We start from the raw sequence: 17543 nt of genomic DNA on the forward strand, positions 1-17543 counted from the left end.
GATTTTGAATTTTCAGATTAGAGATGCTCCACTTGTAGTAAACTTCTTACTAAAATCTTTTATGAAGATTTTCTCTCATCTGTCTTTGGTGAAATTGTTTCTCTTTCCTGTTAAGACTCTTGTGCTTTTTCACATTTCTGTTCAATCTGTATTTTCCTTCTCAACTACTTTCTTGATTTTTGTGAGGTTTAGGATGTTTTGATTCATTGTTAGTCTTTTTGTCTCTCAGCAAGTCCCATTTGGGTTTCTTCTGAAACAAGTGCTTTGAAGTGAATTTCTCACTATTCCACCTGGAAAATCCCTCCAGGCTTCTCTCTCTACCCTGCTGAGCCTGGAAGCCATCCCTGCTGGGCTTGCAGGGCTCAGGGCCCACAGGTAGTTTCAGAAGGGAAGGCAGTTGCAGAGCAGGGCACTGTGCTTACCCAGAATCCAGGGCAGAAGATAGCCTATGAAATCTAGGAACTGGCACTCTCATGTCTGAGAACACTGGGCTTGTCATTATTGTGCAGTGACCTTTAAGTCCTGCAGGGTTTGGGTCACTTTGTCCATCAAGAAGACCTTTGATCTAGGCAAAGTTGGGTGCTAAGTGGAGTATTCATGTTTGGAGGTACAAACGTAAATAAAGGAGGTTCTCAGCCCCCAAGAAATTCTCATCTTACTAGGAAGAGGCACAAATCATTCAACAAACATTTGTCAGTCAGATACCTACTCTGTTCTTGCTATTGGGAGTACCATAGGGCCAAGCTTAGATCTATTTTATGTTGATGTTTATAGTCAGTTTGGGGCATTAACAAACAACTGTGATGGTAAGACAGGAGTTACTGTTAGGTGGAGCACATAGAAGAGATGGTTAGCTAGGGGTCCCAGAAAAGGCTTCTTGGATGAAGCGGCATCCTACCTGAAAACTAAAGGGTTAAGTAGGAGCAGGGAGGAATAATTAGAATACACTGAAATAAATGCTATCCTGGAGATGCCTGCAACTTAAATGGCTAGGAGGGGCAAGCAACATGTTTAAGAACTCAACTTTTATCACTATTCTCTATAAAGGCAATTAATCTTCCTTTTTTATTTGAAAAGGTGATATGCTTGATCTTTTGAAATGGAGAACCCATCCAGACAAGATCACAGGCTGTCTCTCCAAATTAAAAGAAATCGATGGCTCAGAGATAGTAAAGGTACATGTTATTTCATTACCCATCTTGGAAACTTACAGAATAAAGAACATTTGGAGGGGAAGCACAAATAGTATTTTATTCATTCATTTACTACTTCTTTATCCAACAGTTTCTGCAAGATACACTGGATACCCTATTTGGAATTTTAGATGAAAATTCCCAGAAATATGGGTCTAAAGTGTTTGATTCTTTGGTAAGTTCAAATTCACTCAATTATATTGTAATGATTGTATCTCTCAATCTTGACTTTCATGAGGCTGTTTTAGAGATATGCCGTTGATAATGTGTTTATTTTTAACGGGACAAAAAAAACTCAATCTGCATTTGGTTTTAAAAAGCTCATTTTTTTTTTTTTTAGGTTCACATAATAAATTTGCTGCAAGATAGCAAATTTCACCACTTTAAACCTGTAATGGACACTTACATTGAGAGTCATTTTGCTGGGGCCCTTGCGTACAGGTAAAGCCGTTTATCTTGTAATTCGTTTAGAAGCAGTTCCTTTTGAGCTTGTCTAAGCAGAAGCACCTGTATAGGAACATTTAAAGGAGGTGCAGGAAGAAATGAAACACAGCAACTGAAGTGCCTCTTGAGACAATATCTTTCTTCCTCACACACCCTTCTTTAATGGCTAGGACTGATTTTGGTTGAAAACAGGAAAAAAAAAAGAACTTCCTGAATTCTATTTCTGAGACCTAAAATATAAAGTATTTTCTTCTTATCTCTATTTAACTTGATGTTCTTTAGTCAAAAATGTCTGGTTATTTCATTTCAAGGCTTCATTTAATTATTGTATTCCCTGATGATTATGTGTATCTTTTTTTTTTTTTTTTTCGGTACTAGGATTGAATCCAGGGTCACTTAACCCTTGAGCCACATACCCAGCCCTTTTTATTTTTTATTTAGAGACAGGGTATCCCTAAATCCAGGGCTTTGCTAATCTTCCTGCCTCAGCTTCCTGAGTTGCTGGGATTACAGGTGTGCATCACTGCCCCTGAAGATTATCTTAAAGAAAGAGATATGGACAGGAAAAAATCTTTGCCTTAGTACCTGCTTGAAAGTATTCATTCATTCAGTTGTTAATATCTACTGAGCACCTACTTCATACTAGAGCTTTTATTTTGTTCTGATAATGTGAAGACTTGGTCTCTGGCCTCAAGTCATTTAGTTTCTGGAATCTACCCTTTGATGGCTGCTGCCATTTTAACTGTTCCTCATTTCCCACCAACTTGGATGATGCAAGTAAGGCTTAGAGTGAATGAATAGTGCTTAGCTGGTGCCTTCTCCCAGGCAGCTTAGTTGACAATTGCCAGAAGGCAACTCTTCTCTCTTTCAATCCTATAAATAACACCTTTCTAGTTTGGGGCCCTGTTTAAATATAACCCTGAAGTTCTGTTTCCTCACTCCAGTGCTGTCATTGCTTGCTGTCCACATTTCTACCTTAAACCTTCAGCACCTGTGGGCACGTACATACACAATTCACCAGTTCCCAGAGGTGAGCTCAAAGATCCTGGGAGCAGATTTTTACCTGCCTCCCAATCTAAGTGACATATAAAGGTAGTAAGTAATCACATAAGTATTTGATCAGCTTGAGTATTTCTGACAATGACATGTTTTACTTAAAGTAGGTCTCCAAAATTTTAGTAAACTAAGATATTTTTGTAAGACTTTACCCTCTCTCAGGGTGATTTACCGATAAGGTGAAATGTAACAACAGGAATAGTTTTGAAATGTTGGCCTGCTCAACCTAACAATTTGGATCCCAGTATGAGGAGGTCAGGGCTTCTCACTGAAATTGTCATTGGAAGATAGAAGACAAGAGTATAATTTCTAATATTTCAAGTTGGCCATAAAAGCAAGATAACCAGTCCTAACGAGACAGATAAGGCCTGTGCAATCTTCTCAAGCTGTAGGTGGTTGGGAATTTGCTGACATCTTTAAAATAGCACTTCCTGCAGCATCTACCTCCTAGCATGTCCGGATATTCTTTTCTGACCGATACAAAAATTCCTGTGTGATCTTTTGTCTAAAATGGCAACAAAGGTTAAAAAGGAAGCTGTTGCCCCTCCCAGAACAAAGCCAAAAGAAAGGCTTTGAAGGCCAAGAAGGTAGTGCTAAAAGGCATCCACAGCCACATGAAAAGAAAAGACCCACACATTACCCACCTCCTACAGCCCAAGACACTGTAGCTCCAGAGGCAGCCCACGTACCTTCAAAAGAGTGTCCCCAAAAGAAGCATGCTTGACCATGCTGGCATCATGGAGTTCTCCCTGACCACTGAGTTGGCTATGAGGAAGATACAAGACACACACCTGTGTTCATTATGGAAGTCAAGGCTGAAAAGCACCAATTGACTGTGAAGTGGCTCTCTGGCATTAATGTGATCATGGTCAATATCCCATCAGTCCTAATGGAGTTCAGAAAAAAGGCATATTTTCAAGAGGCTCTTGATTACGATGCTTTGAATATTGCCAGCAAAATTAGGATTATCTAAACGAATCCAGCTAGCAAACTCTTAGTATACATTTTTTATCATAAAAAAAAATGGTTGTGTGAATTGTTTCAAGAAATTAAGAACTGACCAAAGTTGAATGTGGCAAGAATGTAATCTTAAGTGTCCTAGGTTACTGATTTGCTTTTTAAAATTTTTGTTTCTTTTTTTTTAAATTTTTATTTGTTTTAATTAGTTATATATGATAGTAGAATGCACTTATATACTTTCATATATCATATAAAGAAGGGATATAATTTCTCATTTTTTCTGATTATACATATGGTAGAATCACTTGGTCATACAGTCACATACATACATAAAGTAATAATGTCTGTTTCATTCTACTATCTTTCTTATCAACATACTTTATATACAAACAGAGATACAAAAATTATGGTATATATGTGTATTAAGAATTGTAATATGGGCTGGGGATGTGGCTCAAGCGGTAGTGCGCTCGCCTGGCATGCGTGCGGCCCGGGTTCGATCCTCAGCACCACATACAAACAAAGATGTTGTGTCTGCCGAAAACTAAAAAAAAATAAAATAAATATTAAAAAATTCTCTCTCTCTCTCTTTAAAAAAAAAAAGAACTGTAATACAAAAAAAAAAAAAAAGAATAGCGTTAAGTGAAAGGAGGGGAAGACAGGGGATGTGGGAATAAGAAATTTTTTGTTTCTTAAAGCTAAATCTACTTTGCTCCTCTAGAAACGTTTTCTAAGGTGCACTTTGGCAATAAGACTTATTATTTTTTTCATGGCATGAGAAATCCATGGGGGTGTAGCTTGGAGTTTCAGGTATTGCTTTTACTCCCTTTTGCCTGCAGCTGAAAGGTAATCCATCTATCTGCTCATGTGATCAGTGGGGAAGAAATCCCAGCTAGCAGTTGTTCAGGGTTGACTACAACATCCCTACTTCCAGCCACTTCCTTGGCCAGAATCCTTTTCTCCAGTATTTGTGTTCACTCCTTTGAGAGAGCATTGCCAGAAATAGGGTGGGCAATGGAATATGTTCAGATTAAGGGGAATTTCAAGGGGAGACAGCACATTTTCTCTCTTTAGCTTCAAAAAGGGGTAGTGACATTGATCTACAGGCTTAGTAAAATATTATATAGCAAATTGATAGAAAACTATGAACCTCACAGGGAAAGAAGATTCCTCATGATGCACATATCAGGTTTATTGGCATTTCATTGAAAGTTCAACCAACTCTACTTTGTGCACATTTCTCCCTGTATTTTAGAGATCTCATCAAAGTTCTCAAGTGGTATGTGGACAGGATAACAGAAGCAGAGCGGCAAGAGCATATCCAGGAGGTGCTGAAGGTAATAGCATGCTGTTGAAAACAGATAACATATTCTAACAAAGCTGTGGCACGGTGATGCTTAAACTAATTGGTCTCCTCTACACAGACAGTAATTGGTGATGATATGTTACTGACATTCCAATTCAAGGATCTTAATCAGCTTATGCTGCTCCAGAGCTGATGATATTCAAAAGGGACTTTGCCAGGCTTGTCCACTGGAACCTGCTCAGGATTGAATCCTTGCCTCTCTGGCCTCCTGGAAACTTGAAGTCAAATTCCTGAGTGTCAGGGGGAAAGGGCCTATGAAAGAAGACTGCACATGAGCAGTTAAGCTTAGAAGTTCCTGGCTCTTGTTTCTATCCACCTGACAGAGACCATCTGAGAATCATGCATCTTAAATTTTAAGAGAGAATAGGGTTGTTGAGCAAGGATCACAATAAGGAAACCTGAGGCTTTACTGGGTCTCATAGTTGATGCTGTTCCTGTCTCTGGGCCTTATATGTTCCTTTGTATTTGGAGATACTAATATCTGATTCATGTTCAAGGACAATACAAATTCTCAGTGGTATAGGCCCCGCCCTGGTAGTCTTCTGTTGAGTATCATCCTATGTATTACAGGTAAATAATTCATTTTTTGAAACAAGCATTGTAATCATTATGAATTTTTCATTTTGGTCTGCTTGAAGGTAAAATTCCAAGTGACAAGAGTACCTACCAAAGCAAAATCACTTTTTTTGTTATCAGGAATTGAACCTAGGGCTGCTTTACCCCTGAACCACATCCCCAGCCCTTTTTATTTTTATTTTGAGACAGGGTCTAAGTTGCTTAGGGCCTCACTAAGTTCCAAAATCACTTTTGAAAATCAGGTATCTCTTCATGGACCAAATCTAAAAAGCCATCTGAGGATCAAAAATATTCAGCATTCATGAATTCAGCATTCGTTCAGAATTATAAAACATTTTAAATTTTCTGTACATTTATTAGGCATTAGCAAAAAATGGCTCTTACCCCTTCAAGTAAATACATTTAAAAATCTCACAGGACCTTGGTGTTTAAATCAGTAGTTGAAAAGTCTAATACTGTACCATGCTTTTTATGCTGTGTCATGGTTACATAAATATTCTTGCTCTCCTTTGAAGCTAACTTTTTAAACTTTTCCTTTTCAGGCACAAGAATACATTTTTAAATACATAGTTCAATCCCGAAGGCTCTTTTCCCTTGCCACTGGTGGGCAAAATGAAGAGGAATTCCGCTGCTGCATTCAGGAGCTCCTTATGTCCGTCCGTTTCTTTCTTTCACAAGAGAGCAAAGGATCTGGAGCATTATCTCAGTCACAGGTAATTTGTTTCCATCTCTGCTGAATGGAGGAAAACTGTGAATGTGATCTGGGTTTTCTTTTTTTGTTTTGTTTTTGTTGTTGTTTTACACAGCAGCATAACTGAAATTCCCCACCAGAAATCCACAGCTCCACAGTTCATATTTGTAGTCTGATCATCATTGTGAATAGACTTAAGCATCCCCAGCTCTGAGCACCAGCTTTCCCTAGATTGCCTTTCCCAGCCCTTCCCTCTGCTTAGAGGGGCTGTTGGTTGCCTGCTCCTTGTTTCAGTTACCAGGATGCATCCTGCTGGTCAGGCACATCACCATCAGCCTCAGGGGAGGAATTGTAAGAGAGCCAATCTATTGCAGTTCTTTCCCCCAAGCCTGGTACTGCATTTTCATCTATGGAGAATCATTAGACTTCACTAAACTGCATGTTGTTTTGTTTTGTTTTGTTTTATTTAACTTGACTGTAATCATCCTGGGACTGATCGTGTAAGACCAGAGCTGAGTTCATGCTGCCAGGTTCTCTTACCAGGTGTAGCCTAACATATTGCTTTTTGTTTTTTTGTTTTAGAACAGGATCCATCTACTTTCCAAATACCATGGCCTTGTACGTGTTTCAAGAGATAATTCTGAATATCTTTCTCTATTCTTTCTCAATCCTTCTTATGTACTTCTAATTCTAATGACTTGGTTTCAAATCTGTCAGAAGAAGCAGGCTCTGTTCATACTCTCGAGACCAGAGACTTTTAATCCTTGAGCACCTATCAAGGGAGATGAGATCAAACTAGATCCTTAATGGTTTTTGACACAATTTGGTGACATGGGGCATTTGGAAGGCATAGCATATGATAGCAAAAACTGCAGAAGTGTACCAGTCCTGTGCTAATAGAGCTGTGCTTTTTCTGACTGTTTATTGCTATTCTTGTCACATTCTCTTCTGTACAGTGATGGACTTATCTTCCAGCTGGGCAAGGATACAGCACAGGCTTTTTTAAATGTCATCTTGGCCTCTCTAGTCAACAGCACAATCACTGCACTTCAGGAACTTGCCAGAGACCTCAATATCAAATGCCCAGTAGCCAAACCCTACTTGAAGAAGTCGATATATGAGAAGCATAATCTAGCAGGCTAACCACATGTTCCCATCATGTTTCCGTTTCTACAAAAGCTATTCGTAACTTGAGTTTTCATCCTAAGATTTCTCTTTACTGGTTTCAGAGACAAAGTTTGCCTCATTTGAACCTGAAAAATATTTTCTTACTCTTAAGAGTAACCTTACTTCATGGGTTCTCACTTCCTAGACATTCTAGAGATTTCTAACCCTCTTTAAAGCTATAGAAATATTTCTTTACCTTAGTTGTATTTCTATTGAACCCTAACCATCCCCATAAGGTGACTCCGGCCACTGTGGTACTGCAGGGAGAGTAGTTCTGCTTTTATTTTTGTAACACACTGACTTCTATTGCTCTTGGTTATTGACATTCTATCCATGACCAAGTTTGAGAAACAACTTTGGCACCTTTCAAGAATCGTATTTGAACTGTGCGCGATGATACATGCCTGTAATCCCAGCAACTCAGGAGGTTGAAGCAGGAGGCTCACGAGTTCAAAGCCAGCCTCAGCAGCTTAGTGAGACACTATCTCTAATAAAATATTTTTAAAAGGGCTGAGGATGTGGCTCAGTAGTTAAGTGCCCTGGGTTCAATCCCTGTTACCAAATAAATAAATAAATATATAATCATATTTGATTTTTTCCCTTAACTACCTGATAAGACATAAAGCCAACTCCAAAAACATAATCATATTTGATTTTTTTCCTAATCAAGAGATAATATACAAAATACATGCAAGGCTTCTGAATATCTTTATAAATTTTTCTGAAGTCATTCTTTATTGTTTTGTACAGTATCCTTTACCCCTAAATTTTGATGTAATAATTTTCTTTTTAGTTTGATGCTAAGAAAAAGCTCATATAAAATGATAGATTGGTGAGGGGTTTTTTAAAAATATTTTTTAGTTGTCAATGGACCTTTATTTTATTTATTTATATGCAGTGCTGAGAGTCTAATCCAGTACCTCACACATGCTAGGCCAGCACTCTACTGCTGAGCCACCACCCCAACACCCTAGAGTAATGAGTTTTTTAATGAGTGCATGGCCCTCTATATTTTGGGAGGAAGGGGAAAGCCATACTTCTTTCCATATCAGGTTTCCTTGTGATCTCACACCTTTTTCACAAAAGCAGGGTGTCACTCATCTGATTGATTCAGTGTGACCCTTTTCTGTTGTTGAATAACAAATGACCACAGCTTAATGACTTTAATTAATGCTCTTTTATGGGGTCACAATTCTGAAGGTTGGATGTCTGGGCAGAGTTCATTGAGTTCTTTGCTGAAGGTCTCCCAAAGCTAAAATCAAGGAATTGGCTTTGATGTCTTATCTGGCGGCTTAGGAAAAGAATATGCTCTCGGGATTTTTTTAGGCTGTTGGCATAAATCTTTCCTTGTGTTTGCAAGATTGAGGTCTGCTTCCCTTGATGGCTATGAGCTGGGGCATGGGAGATACTCTTGGCTTCTAGAACCACTGGCATTCTTCAGCATGTGCCTTCTCCATCTTCAAAGCCAGTAAACATATGAATCCTTCTCATGCTTTGAATCTCTCTGATTGCTTCTGCTACCAGCCAGAGTAAACTCTGTTTTAAAGGTTTGTGATTAGGTTAGGTACATCTATATAATCGATATTTTAAAACCAACTGATTAGTAACCTTCATTACATCTGCAAAATCCCATTTGCCTTATAGCATAATATAATTGTAAGAACAGTGGGAACAAAGGTCATTGGGGGGTCTTCTTTGAATTCTCTCTACTACATCCAGAACCAAGGATATTCATGGCCTTGGCTTTTCTATCAGGCTGCCTTGAAGGGAGAAATCCAGATTTCTTGATCAGTTTTGAATTTCTTCCATGGCTACAACTCAGGGGAAAGCCTACTCCTTTGAGACAGAGGAGCCATCCTAGCAATCTCTCAGATTGGATCAGTGGACAGCAGCCCCACATCTGTCTGTTCTGGTCCTAGTAAGGAGGTTCATTTAATGTCATGGCCACAGCCCGCCTCTGCAATGACACTTTCCTGGGTACCTCTGCCTTGGGCAGTACTAAGGGCCAATTCACTGGAATAGCAATGGTTTTTGGTTTCCCATTCCACAGACAGACCCCTGCTCCAGGATCCCCTGGAAAGGAAAAGGAATGACAGAAGGTTTAAAGGCCCAAGATATTGCTGTAAATTCCTGCTGATTATTTTTCCCTATTTGTCTTGGCCACCAGGAAGGTCAAAACTAAATTGTACTTTTATTTTTATTTTCAGTAAAAACTCTTAGCTTGCCCTAGTACTTCTTTCTGTCCTTGTCATAAAATCTTTGTTTCTTTATCCTTTTTAATAGTCTTATTACATATGTATCAGGTACTTTTTTAAAGTAAAAAAGATGTAAATAAAGAATTAAGGGATAAATTAAAGGGTACATGAAGAAAATCAACTTATTTGATGTTTTAGTAATCCAAAAACTAGGCTCATTTTATTTCATTTCACTTGTATTTTACTTCATTCATATGACTCAGCTCTTTGCAGAGTACATTGAAAGTTATATAAATATAGTCTTTAACAGAGATTACCAAGTTATTGACTTTAAGAAGTAAATTATAATTTTTAAGAGTCAAGAGCATAATCGTTAGCTCTTTGAATTTGAATCATCAGCACATGTGGACGGCACTCAGTTTCCATGGCGTTGACTTTCCCTGGCTGTGCAGCCAGTGAGCTCTGTAGGCTCAATATAGTGGAAACCTGTACCCGCTTCCCTCAGTGACTGCAGCTGAGGCTGATTGACAGCTCCTTCCATTGCCCTCTGTTTATGGAATTTACAAGAGCTGAGTTTGTTTTGATGTTCAGTCATAGCCCGATTTTTTAAGTTATGTCTCTCAGGAGTTGACATTGGCATCCATTTTTTCCATATAAAATGATCGTAAGCTTCCTTTATTGACCAAAAAAATAATTGTTCTTAGTCTTTACATACACTTTTTGGTTTATAATACATCATGAAGTGATGCAAGATATTGTTCAATGATCTGTTTTATTTTAAAAGTGGTAAAACTAAAATGACATTCCAAAGTCACAGTGTTGATTAGAAAACAAGTTAGTACTTTATTTAACCTGAGCTTTCTGCCCTGCCCTGTGTTTTCTCTTAAATCATAAATTGAATGTTTTAGGGAATCGATATGTTCAGCCTGTTAGAGATAAATGAGATTAAAATGACCATTTCAGAAAGCTTTGCCAAAATAGAATGAAATCCAAGTGACTGCAATCCAGGTCTTAGTAATGCATTCATTGTCTTCTGATTCTCTTTTACTGATTCGGGGGGGGGGGGGGGGATTTGCCAACCATTTTGCTAATGTGATTTTTAGATTCTCTTAGTTTTTATTATGTTGTTTCTTTGCATATTCCTGAAAACTTTCTTCTGTCACAGATCTTTTCAAATTTTTGCCTTTTTAGTTTTGGTAACAGAAATATTTTGTATTCATGTTTCTTCCATTTTAAAATACTGTCACAATTCTCATGATTCATCAGGAAATTGATTTAAATTTCTCTTCTCTTCAAGGCTGTGTTTCTGAGTTCCTTCCCAGCAGTGTACTCAGAGCTGCTGAAGCTCTTCGATGTTCGGGAAGTGGCCAACTTGGTGCAGGACACCCTGGGTAGCCTGCCCACCATCATGCACGTGGATGATTCCCTGCAGGCCATTAAGCTGCAGTGCATTGGCAAAACTGTGGAAAGCCAGCTTTATACCAATCCAGGTAGGCTGAGTTCCAGATAAAATTATGTCTCCAGAAGACCATTATATACCTAGTTTGTGGTCAGCAGAAAATGTTTTTTAAAAAATTGAAAATCACTTTCTCAAAATGTTGTAATTTGTATGGCAAATTTATTTAGTGATCAAATATAAAAGCATGACTTATAAAATATTATTTCTAGAAAGAATGAACAAGACACAGTGGTGTATGCCTATAGTCCCAGATACTCAGGAGGTTGTGAGTAGAGGATCACCTAAGCCCCAGAGTTGAGACCAGCCTTGGCAACAACAGCAAGATCCTGTCTCAAAAAAAAAAAAAAAAAAAAAAAGGAAGAAAGAATGAAAACTAATGCTTAAATGTTTTGTTCTAATCATAACTACTTGTAATGTAACGTGATTTTTGTGGAACATTTTTTTTCTAGATTGTTTTTAATGTCAATAAAAATGTAACATTTCCTTCAGAGGTTCTCATAAGCACCCATATGATCCTTGTTTTATCTCTTGTTTTTCATAGTTTTCAATTGATTTTTGTCCTGACTAAAATTATATGGAAGTTTTACGTGCTGTCATTTTTTATTTTATCTCAATAGCAAGTAATGTTACTAAATTGATTTTGTCATAATTTCTGTTACATAATCCCATTGCTTCTTGATTTCTTCTCATTTTTTTCCTAAAGTAAATAGGAGTAAATCCCCACTTCGTGTTACTTAAAGAAGTTTTCATCAGTTTCATTAAGTAAAAATTCTTTTTATAGATTCTAAGAATCATTTCTCCTTATGAATACATATATGTATGCATACATAATTCTTTTGAAATAGGATTTCCAATATACTAAACAAAGAAACTTTTTTACATTATTTTATCATAAAATGTAATGAACTGACAAACAAGAATAGAGCACAATATGAATAAATCATAAAATATCTTAACGTCAGATATCTGATCTAGGACTTTTATCAAGAAACTTATCAGAGGCTGGGGTTATGGCTCAGTGATAGAGCACTTGCCTAGCACATGTGAGGGGCTGGGTTGGATCCTTAGCACCACATAAAGATAAATAAATAAAGATATTGTGTTCATCTACAACTAAAAAATACTTCAAAAAAAAAAAGAGAAAGATGGGCTGGGGCTGTTGCTCGGTGGTAAAACTTGCCTCACATGTATGAGGCACAGGCTTTGATCCTCAACATCCCATAAATATAAATAAATATATTGTGTGTTCATCCTCAAATAAATAAATATTAAAAACAAAGAAAGAAATTTATCATAGGTGTACTCAAGGTCTCCTATGTGTACTCTCACTTTCTTTTTTTTTATTTTTTTATTGATTATTTAAAGCATTACATAGCTCATGATATATCATCTTTCATACATTTGACTCAAATTGTGTTTTGAACTCCCATTTCACCCCAAATACAGATTGCAGAATCACATCTGTTACATATTCACATTTTTACATAATGCCATATTAGTGACTGTTGTATTCTGCTACCTTTCCTATCCCCTACTATCCCCCCTCCCCTCCCCTCCCATCTTCCCTCTCTACCTCCCCTGCTGTTGTTCAATTCTCTCCCTTTTTTTCCCTCCCCCTTGCCCCTCATAACCTCTTATAATTTTATGTATCATTGAAGGTCTCCTACTATTTCCATGTGCTTTCCCTTCTCTCTCCGTTTCTCTCCCCCCATTCGTCTTTGCTTACTGTAGTCTTTTCCTCATGCTCTTCCTTCCTGTTCTGTTCTTAGTTGTTCTCTTTATATCAAAGCAGACATTTGGCATTTGTTTTTTAGGGCTTGGCTAGCTTCGCTTAGCATAATGTGCTCTAATGCCATCCATTTCCCTGCAAATTCTATGATTTTGTCATTTCTTAGTGCTGCATAATACTCCATTGTGTATAGATGCCACATTTTTTTTATCCATTCATCTATTGACTCTCACTTTCTTCATACAAATTTCTAGAATATCAGAGATTCTGGTTCCTATATTCTAGATCTTTATTACATAATTACAAAAACAGATTGTATCAGTTTTTTCTTTCCTGATTTTTTTTTAGTCTTTTTGTCCTGTAAAGATAACATTCATGTTGTATGTACTTCTTTGGAGTGCTTTTTATGATTTTAGTAGTATACTTTTATATCACTGTTGTATCATATTATACTGAAATAATATATCATATTTAATTTATTGTTTTTTCCCATTGATGGACTTCTGATTTCTCCCCTTAAAAAAGAAAAAGAAAAAGAAAAGAAAACAACCTCACCCTAGAGAAAAGATATTTCTTGTAGTGTTTTTCAAACTGCTTCTCAGAGGCCTCGGGATTCTATTGCAAGGATCTGGGACTCTTCCAGGGTTGGGTAGATGAGTGCAAAGTAGACTCACCTGCTGTCTCTGAGGAATTGTTGATTTCTGCCATATTTCTCCCAAACTGACCAGATAAGTTTTTGTTAGGTTAAACTCTCATAAAGAGTCATTCAGGTAATCAAGACAGTTTTAAAGTGTAAGGAACTTATTTGGGGGAATTTTGCTCATTTATGTTTTTGTGAGATTTGCTCTGTTTATGGCCCTGTTTCCTGTTTCTATACCCTGAAGGCAGTATAGAAAGCAAGACTAGATAGATTGTTAAGACAAGAAACTGCTACATTCCAGAATAAAAATACTGAATCTTTGTGGAAGTTGAGAGTATTTCTTTATTGCCCAGTGAAGGGCAAAAGGACTTATGATGCAGGATATGTAGATTCTGCAAGGTCTGGGCCGAGCCCTGAAGGAGAGGCTCTGGGTCAAGGTTGTGAGGTCAGTGATTGTGATATGGTGGCATGGAAAAGGACAAGGGGGCAGGGAATGTATAGGATGCTCCCCTTGGAGGATGATGACGGAGAAGCAAAAGCAGCTCACAGTCAACATGAGAGGAAAAGCTTTCATTTGCCCCTGCAGGGCAGGGCTTGACTTGATGTTCACTAACTCATCGCTGAAGAAACAGAGACTGCCATGTGTAACTAGAAGGGCACAGCACATCAGAAGGAAGCCTGTCTTCATGGAGAAAAACAGCAAGTGACCTGAAGGCCTTCCAGGGCTCAAACTTTCTTGTTTAAATCACGTGGGTCTATGCAGTAGTGTTTGGGAAACCTGGAAAGGGTTTCTATGTCAGTAACCTTGAATCTAAGGGATAGATGAGCATATTTTTCTTTTTTCCAGTTGAAAGAGGAGATTTTTATAAGGAAAATAAAATGTGCAGTGAAAAAAGCTGACCCTACAAATGTTGTGAAGAAAAAGGATGTGTTGTCTTGGATGGTGCTTAGAAGACTATTCAAGTGAAGGTGGAAGAAGAGGGGCAATATAAAACTGAGTAATTAGGGCACGGTGGGGATGCAAAGAACCATAGTGCAAGAACACCCGGGGTAAGCCCACTCCAAATAATGGGTAAAAGATAAAGCCTAACACTTTTGACTTCTAAAACAGAGTACAACACATTCCTAGTATAGAGGAAACATTTTTTTAGAAAGAATTGGGGATTAGCTGCCCTAGTTTCCCCAAAGGGACTATATCCAAATAACGAGAAATAGGTACATTTTTTTTTTCTTTTACTCTAAAGAGATGAACAGGTATAGAAAGACTCATGTTTTGGAGATAGTTGTGCTAAGATAGTTTCCCATTGCCACTGTGTTTTAGTCCGCCTTTTCACTGCTGTGACTAAAAGACCTGCCCAGAACAACTGTAGAGAAGGAAACGTTTATTTGCAGGCTCATGGTTTCAGAGGTCTCAATCCATGGACAGCTAGTTCCATTCCTTGGGGTTTGAGGTGTGGCAGAACAACATGGCAGAAGAGTTTACAGGAGGGAAGCAGCTCTCATGTTGATCAGAAGGCAGAGAGAGAGGCTTCGCTAACCAGATACAAAATATATACCCAAAGCCACACCTCCATTCCCACCTTCTCCAGCCACACCTCACCTGCCTTCAGCCACCATCCAATTAATCCCATCAGGGGATTAATTCATTGATTGACTTTTAGTGGGGTTAAGATTATCATGACCCCGTCATTTTTCCTCTAAACCTTTTTCATTGTCTCACACGTGAGCTTTATGGGGACACTTCACATTTGAGCTATAACACACTGTAACAGCAACCACAAACTTAGTGGCTTTGAACAACACAATTTTCTTATCTTCTTATTAACGTAGAATAGAAGTCTGGTTCTCATTGGGCAAAACTCAGGATTGCCAGACAGTAATTCTTTTGGGAGGATCTAAGGAACCACTCATTTTCTTTTCTTATAGTTTTAAAGACCACTTGCATATTACTTGGCTCATGGTCCACTTCTTTCCTCTTCAAGGTCAATTGCACAGCGTCTCCAGATCTCTAACTCTGGCTCTTTTGGCTCTTTCATGTATGATGATCTCTGAGTTTGCATTGGCCCCTATGTATGTCCAGGATAATTCCTCATCTCAATGTCCTTAATTCAATTGTATCTGCAAAGTTTCTTTAATCATTACATAGTTCATAGGGTCCAGAAAATTAGGATATGGACACATTTAGGGGGTTGCATTCTGCTTACCACACATGTGTAGAAGAGACAGATTCAAAAAGCAGTGTGATGCATCAATGTATAGCAGCTCAATTCATAATGACTAAACTATGAAACCAAACTAGGTGCCCTTCAACAGATGAATGAATAAAGAAAATTTGGAATATATACACAATGGAATATTACTCAGCCTTAAAGAATGAAATTATGGCATTTGCTGGTAAATGGATGGAGCTGGAAAATATCATGCTAAGCAAAATAAGCCAATCCTAAAGAACCAAAGGCTCAATGTTTTCTCTGATAATCAGATGCTATTTCACAATAAGGGTGTGGGGGAGTAAGAAAGAATAGAAGTACTTTGGATTAGACAGAAGGGAGTGAAAGGAGGTGAGGGGTATGGGGAGAGAAAGGATAATAGAATGAATTGGACATTATGACCCTATATGCGTATATGGTTACATGACCTGTGTAACTCTACATCACAACCAGGAGACTGAGAAGTTATACTCCATTTATGTATAATGTGTCAAAATGCATTCTACTGTCATGTATAACTAATTAGAACAAATAGAAATATTTTAAAAAGTAGAAAAATGGAATTCAAACTAAAAACAAACAAAAAGCAGTGTGATGGCTAAGCTCCAAATAAGAAGGTAAAAACCAGAAATATAAGATCATGTTTCTTTATTGAAAACAAAAGTAATGAAACACAGAAGGGCTATAGTTGTGTGAGTATACAAATCCTGATCAGATAGACATTACAAATGATGATTTCATGATTAAATTTATAAATCGGAAATGAGGGGTAAGATAAAATAGGGATAAAGACATTATAAGGAATCAACTGAATCCATATACAGCTAAAAATAAGAATCTGAGAAAGTGACCTCATTTTCTTATGGGCTTATATTATCCAGAGAAAGTAGTAGAGAGCACAATTAGCCTACGTTTTAAGAAAATAAATTTTAATACATTTTGAAGAAAATGACCTTTGATGTACAAGCCCACCAAGAGAGATCTAAGAAGTTCTCAAAGTTAATTTTGTATAGAATCCAATATTAGGCATGCTTCTTCAGAGAACCAGAACCACTCTGATATGTGTACAAATAGAAAGTGATCTATTATAATAAACTGGTTCACATGATTATGGAAGCTGAGGAATTCCAAAATCTTGGTAAACAGGAAACTAATGATATTGCTCCAGTCCAAGACCAAAGGTCTGAGAAACCAGAAAATCAATAGTGTAAGTTCTAGTCTGAGTCCAAGTCCGAAGGCAGGAGAAAATCAATGCCTCAGCTCAAATTCAGCCAGGCAGAGAAAGCTAATGTTCCCTTCCTCAGCCTTTTGTTCTACAGGCCTTCAGCAGATTGGATGGGGCTCAATTCCATTGAGGAGAACAACTCTGCTTTACCCAACCTACCAATTCCAATATTGGTCTCCTCCAGAAACACCCTAACAGACACACCCCAAATAGTGTTTAACCAAATATATGGGCATCCCATCTGCATGACTAGAGAATATTCCCAGTTGAGTTTAGATTAGAAATTAACACAAAGGAAAGATGAAAGACGGACACATACTAAAGTTAACACCAAAAATAGAAAATGAAATATTGTCATAGGAAGATACAAGCCAGATGGAGTTAAGGGTCATTGAGCAACTTCATGGTTGGGCAAAGCAGTCAGGAAGACTGAATCATCCCTCAGTAGCAGTACCAAGGTTAGACCCCTAGGGCATCTGACCCAAACTGAAGGACATAGCTAACATTTGGAATCTGAGTAGTTGGTATTCAGTATCTAAATCACCTGGGGTCCAGGCAATTTTATTTTAGGCATTAAAAATTGGTGACTCATTTTCCTCTTTTTTGCCCACATTTTAATCTTTTTGTTTCTT

The 17543-nt window shown here is 37.7% G+C and overlaps 1 protein-coding gene across 4 annotated transcripts in view; it reads left to right on the forward strand.

Moving 5' to 3' along the window:
- Positions 1-17543, forward strand: part of DOCK4 (dedicator of cytokinesis 4) — a 446200-nt gene that overhangs the window by 305926 nt on the left and 122731 nt on the right. For all 4 annotated transcript variants that reach the window (XM_081285589.1, XM_081285590.1, XM_081285587.1 and 1 more), the window contains 6 exons: positions 1078-1175; positions 1285-1368; positions 1534-1634; positions 4909-4990; positions 6138-6308; positions 10946-11138. In XM_081285589.1, the coding sequence (XP_081141715.1) occupies positions 1078-1175; positions 1285-1368; positions 1534-1634; positions 4909-4990; positions 6138-6308; positions 10946-11138 (729 nt within the window). The remainder of the gene's footprint in view (positions 1-1077; positions 1176-1284; positions 1369-1533; positions 1635-4908; positions 4991-6137; positions 6309-10945; positions 11139-17543) is intronic.

This window comes from Spermophilus citellus (assembly GCF_964194105.1).
Source record: "Spermophilus citellus genome assembly, chromosome: 3".
Lineage (NCBI taxonomy): Eukaryota > Metazoa > Chordata > Mammalia > Rodentia > Sciuridae > Spermophilus > Spermophilus citellus.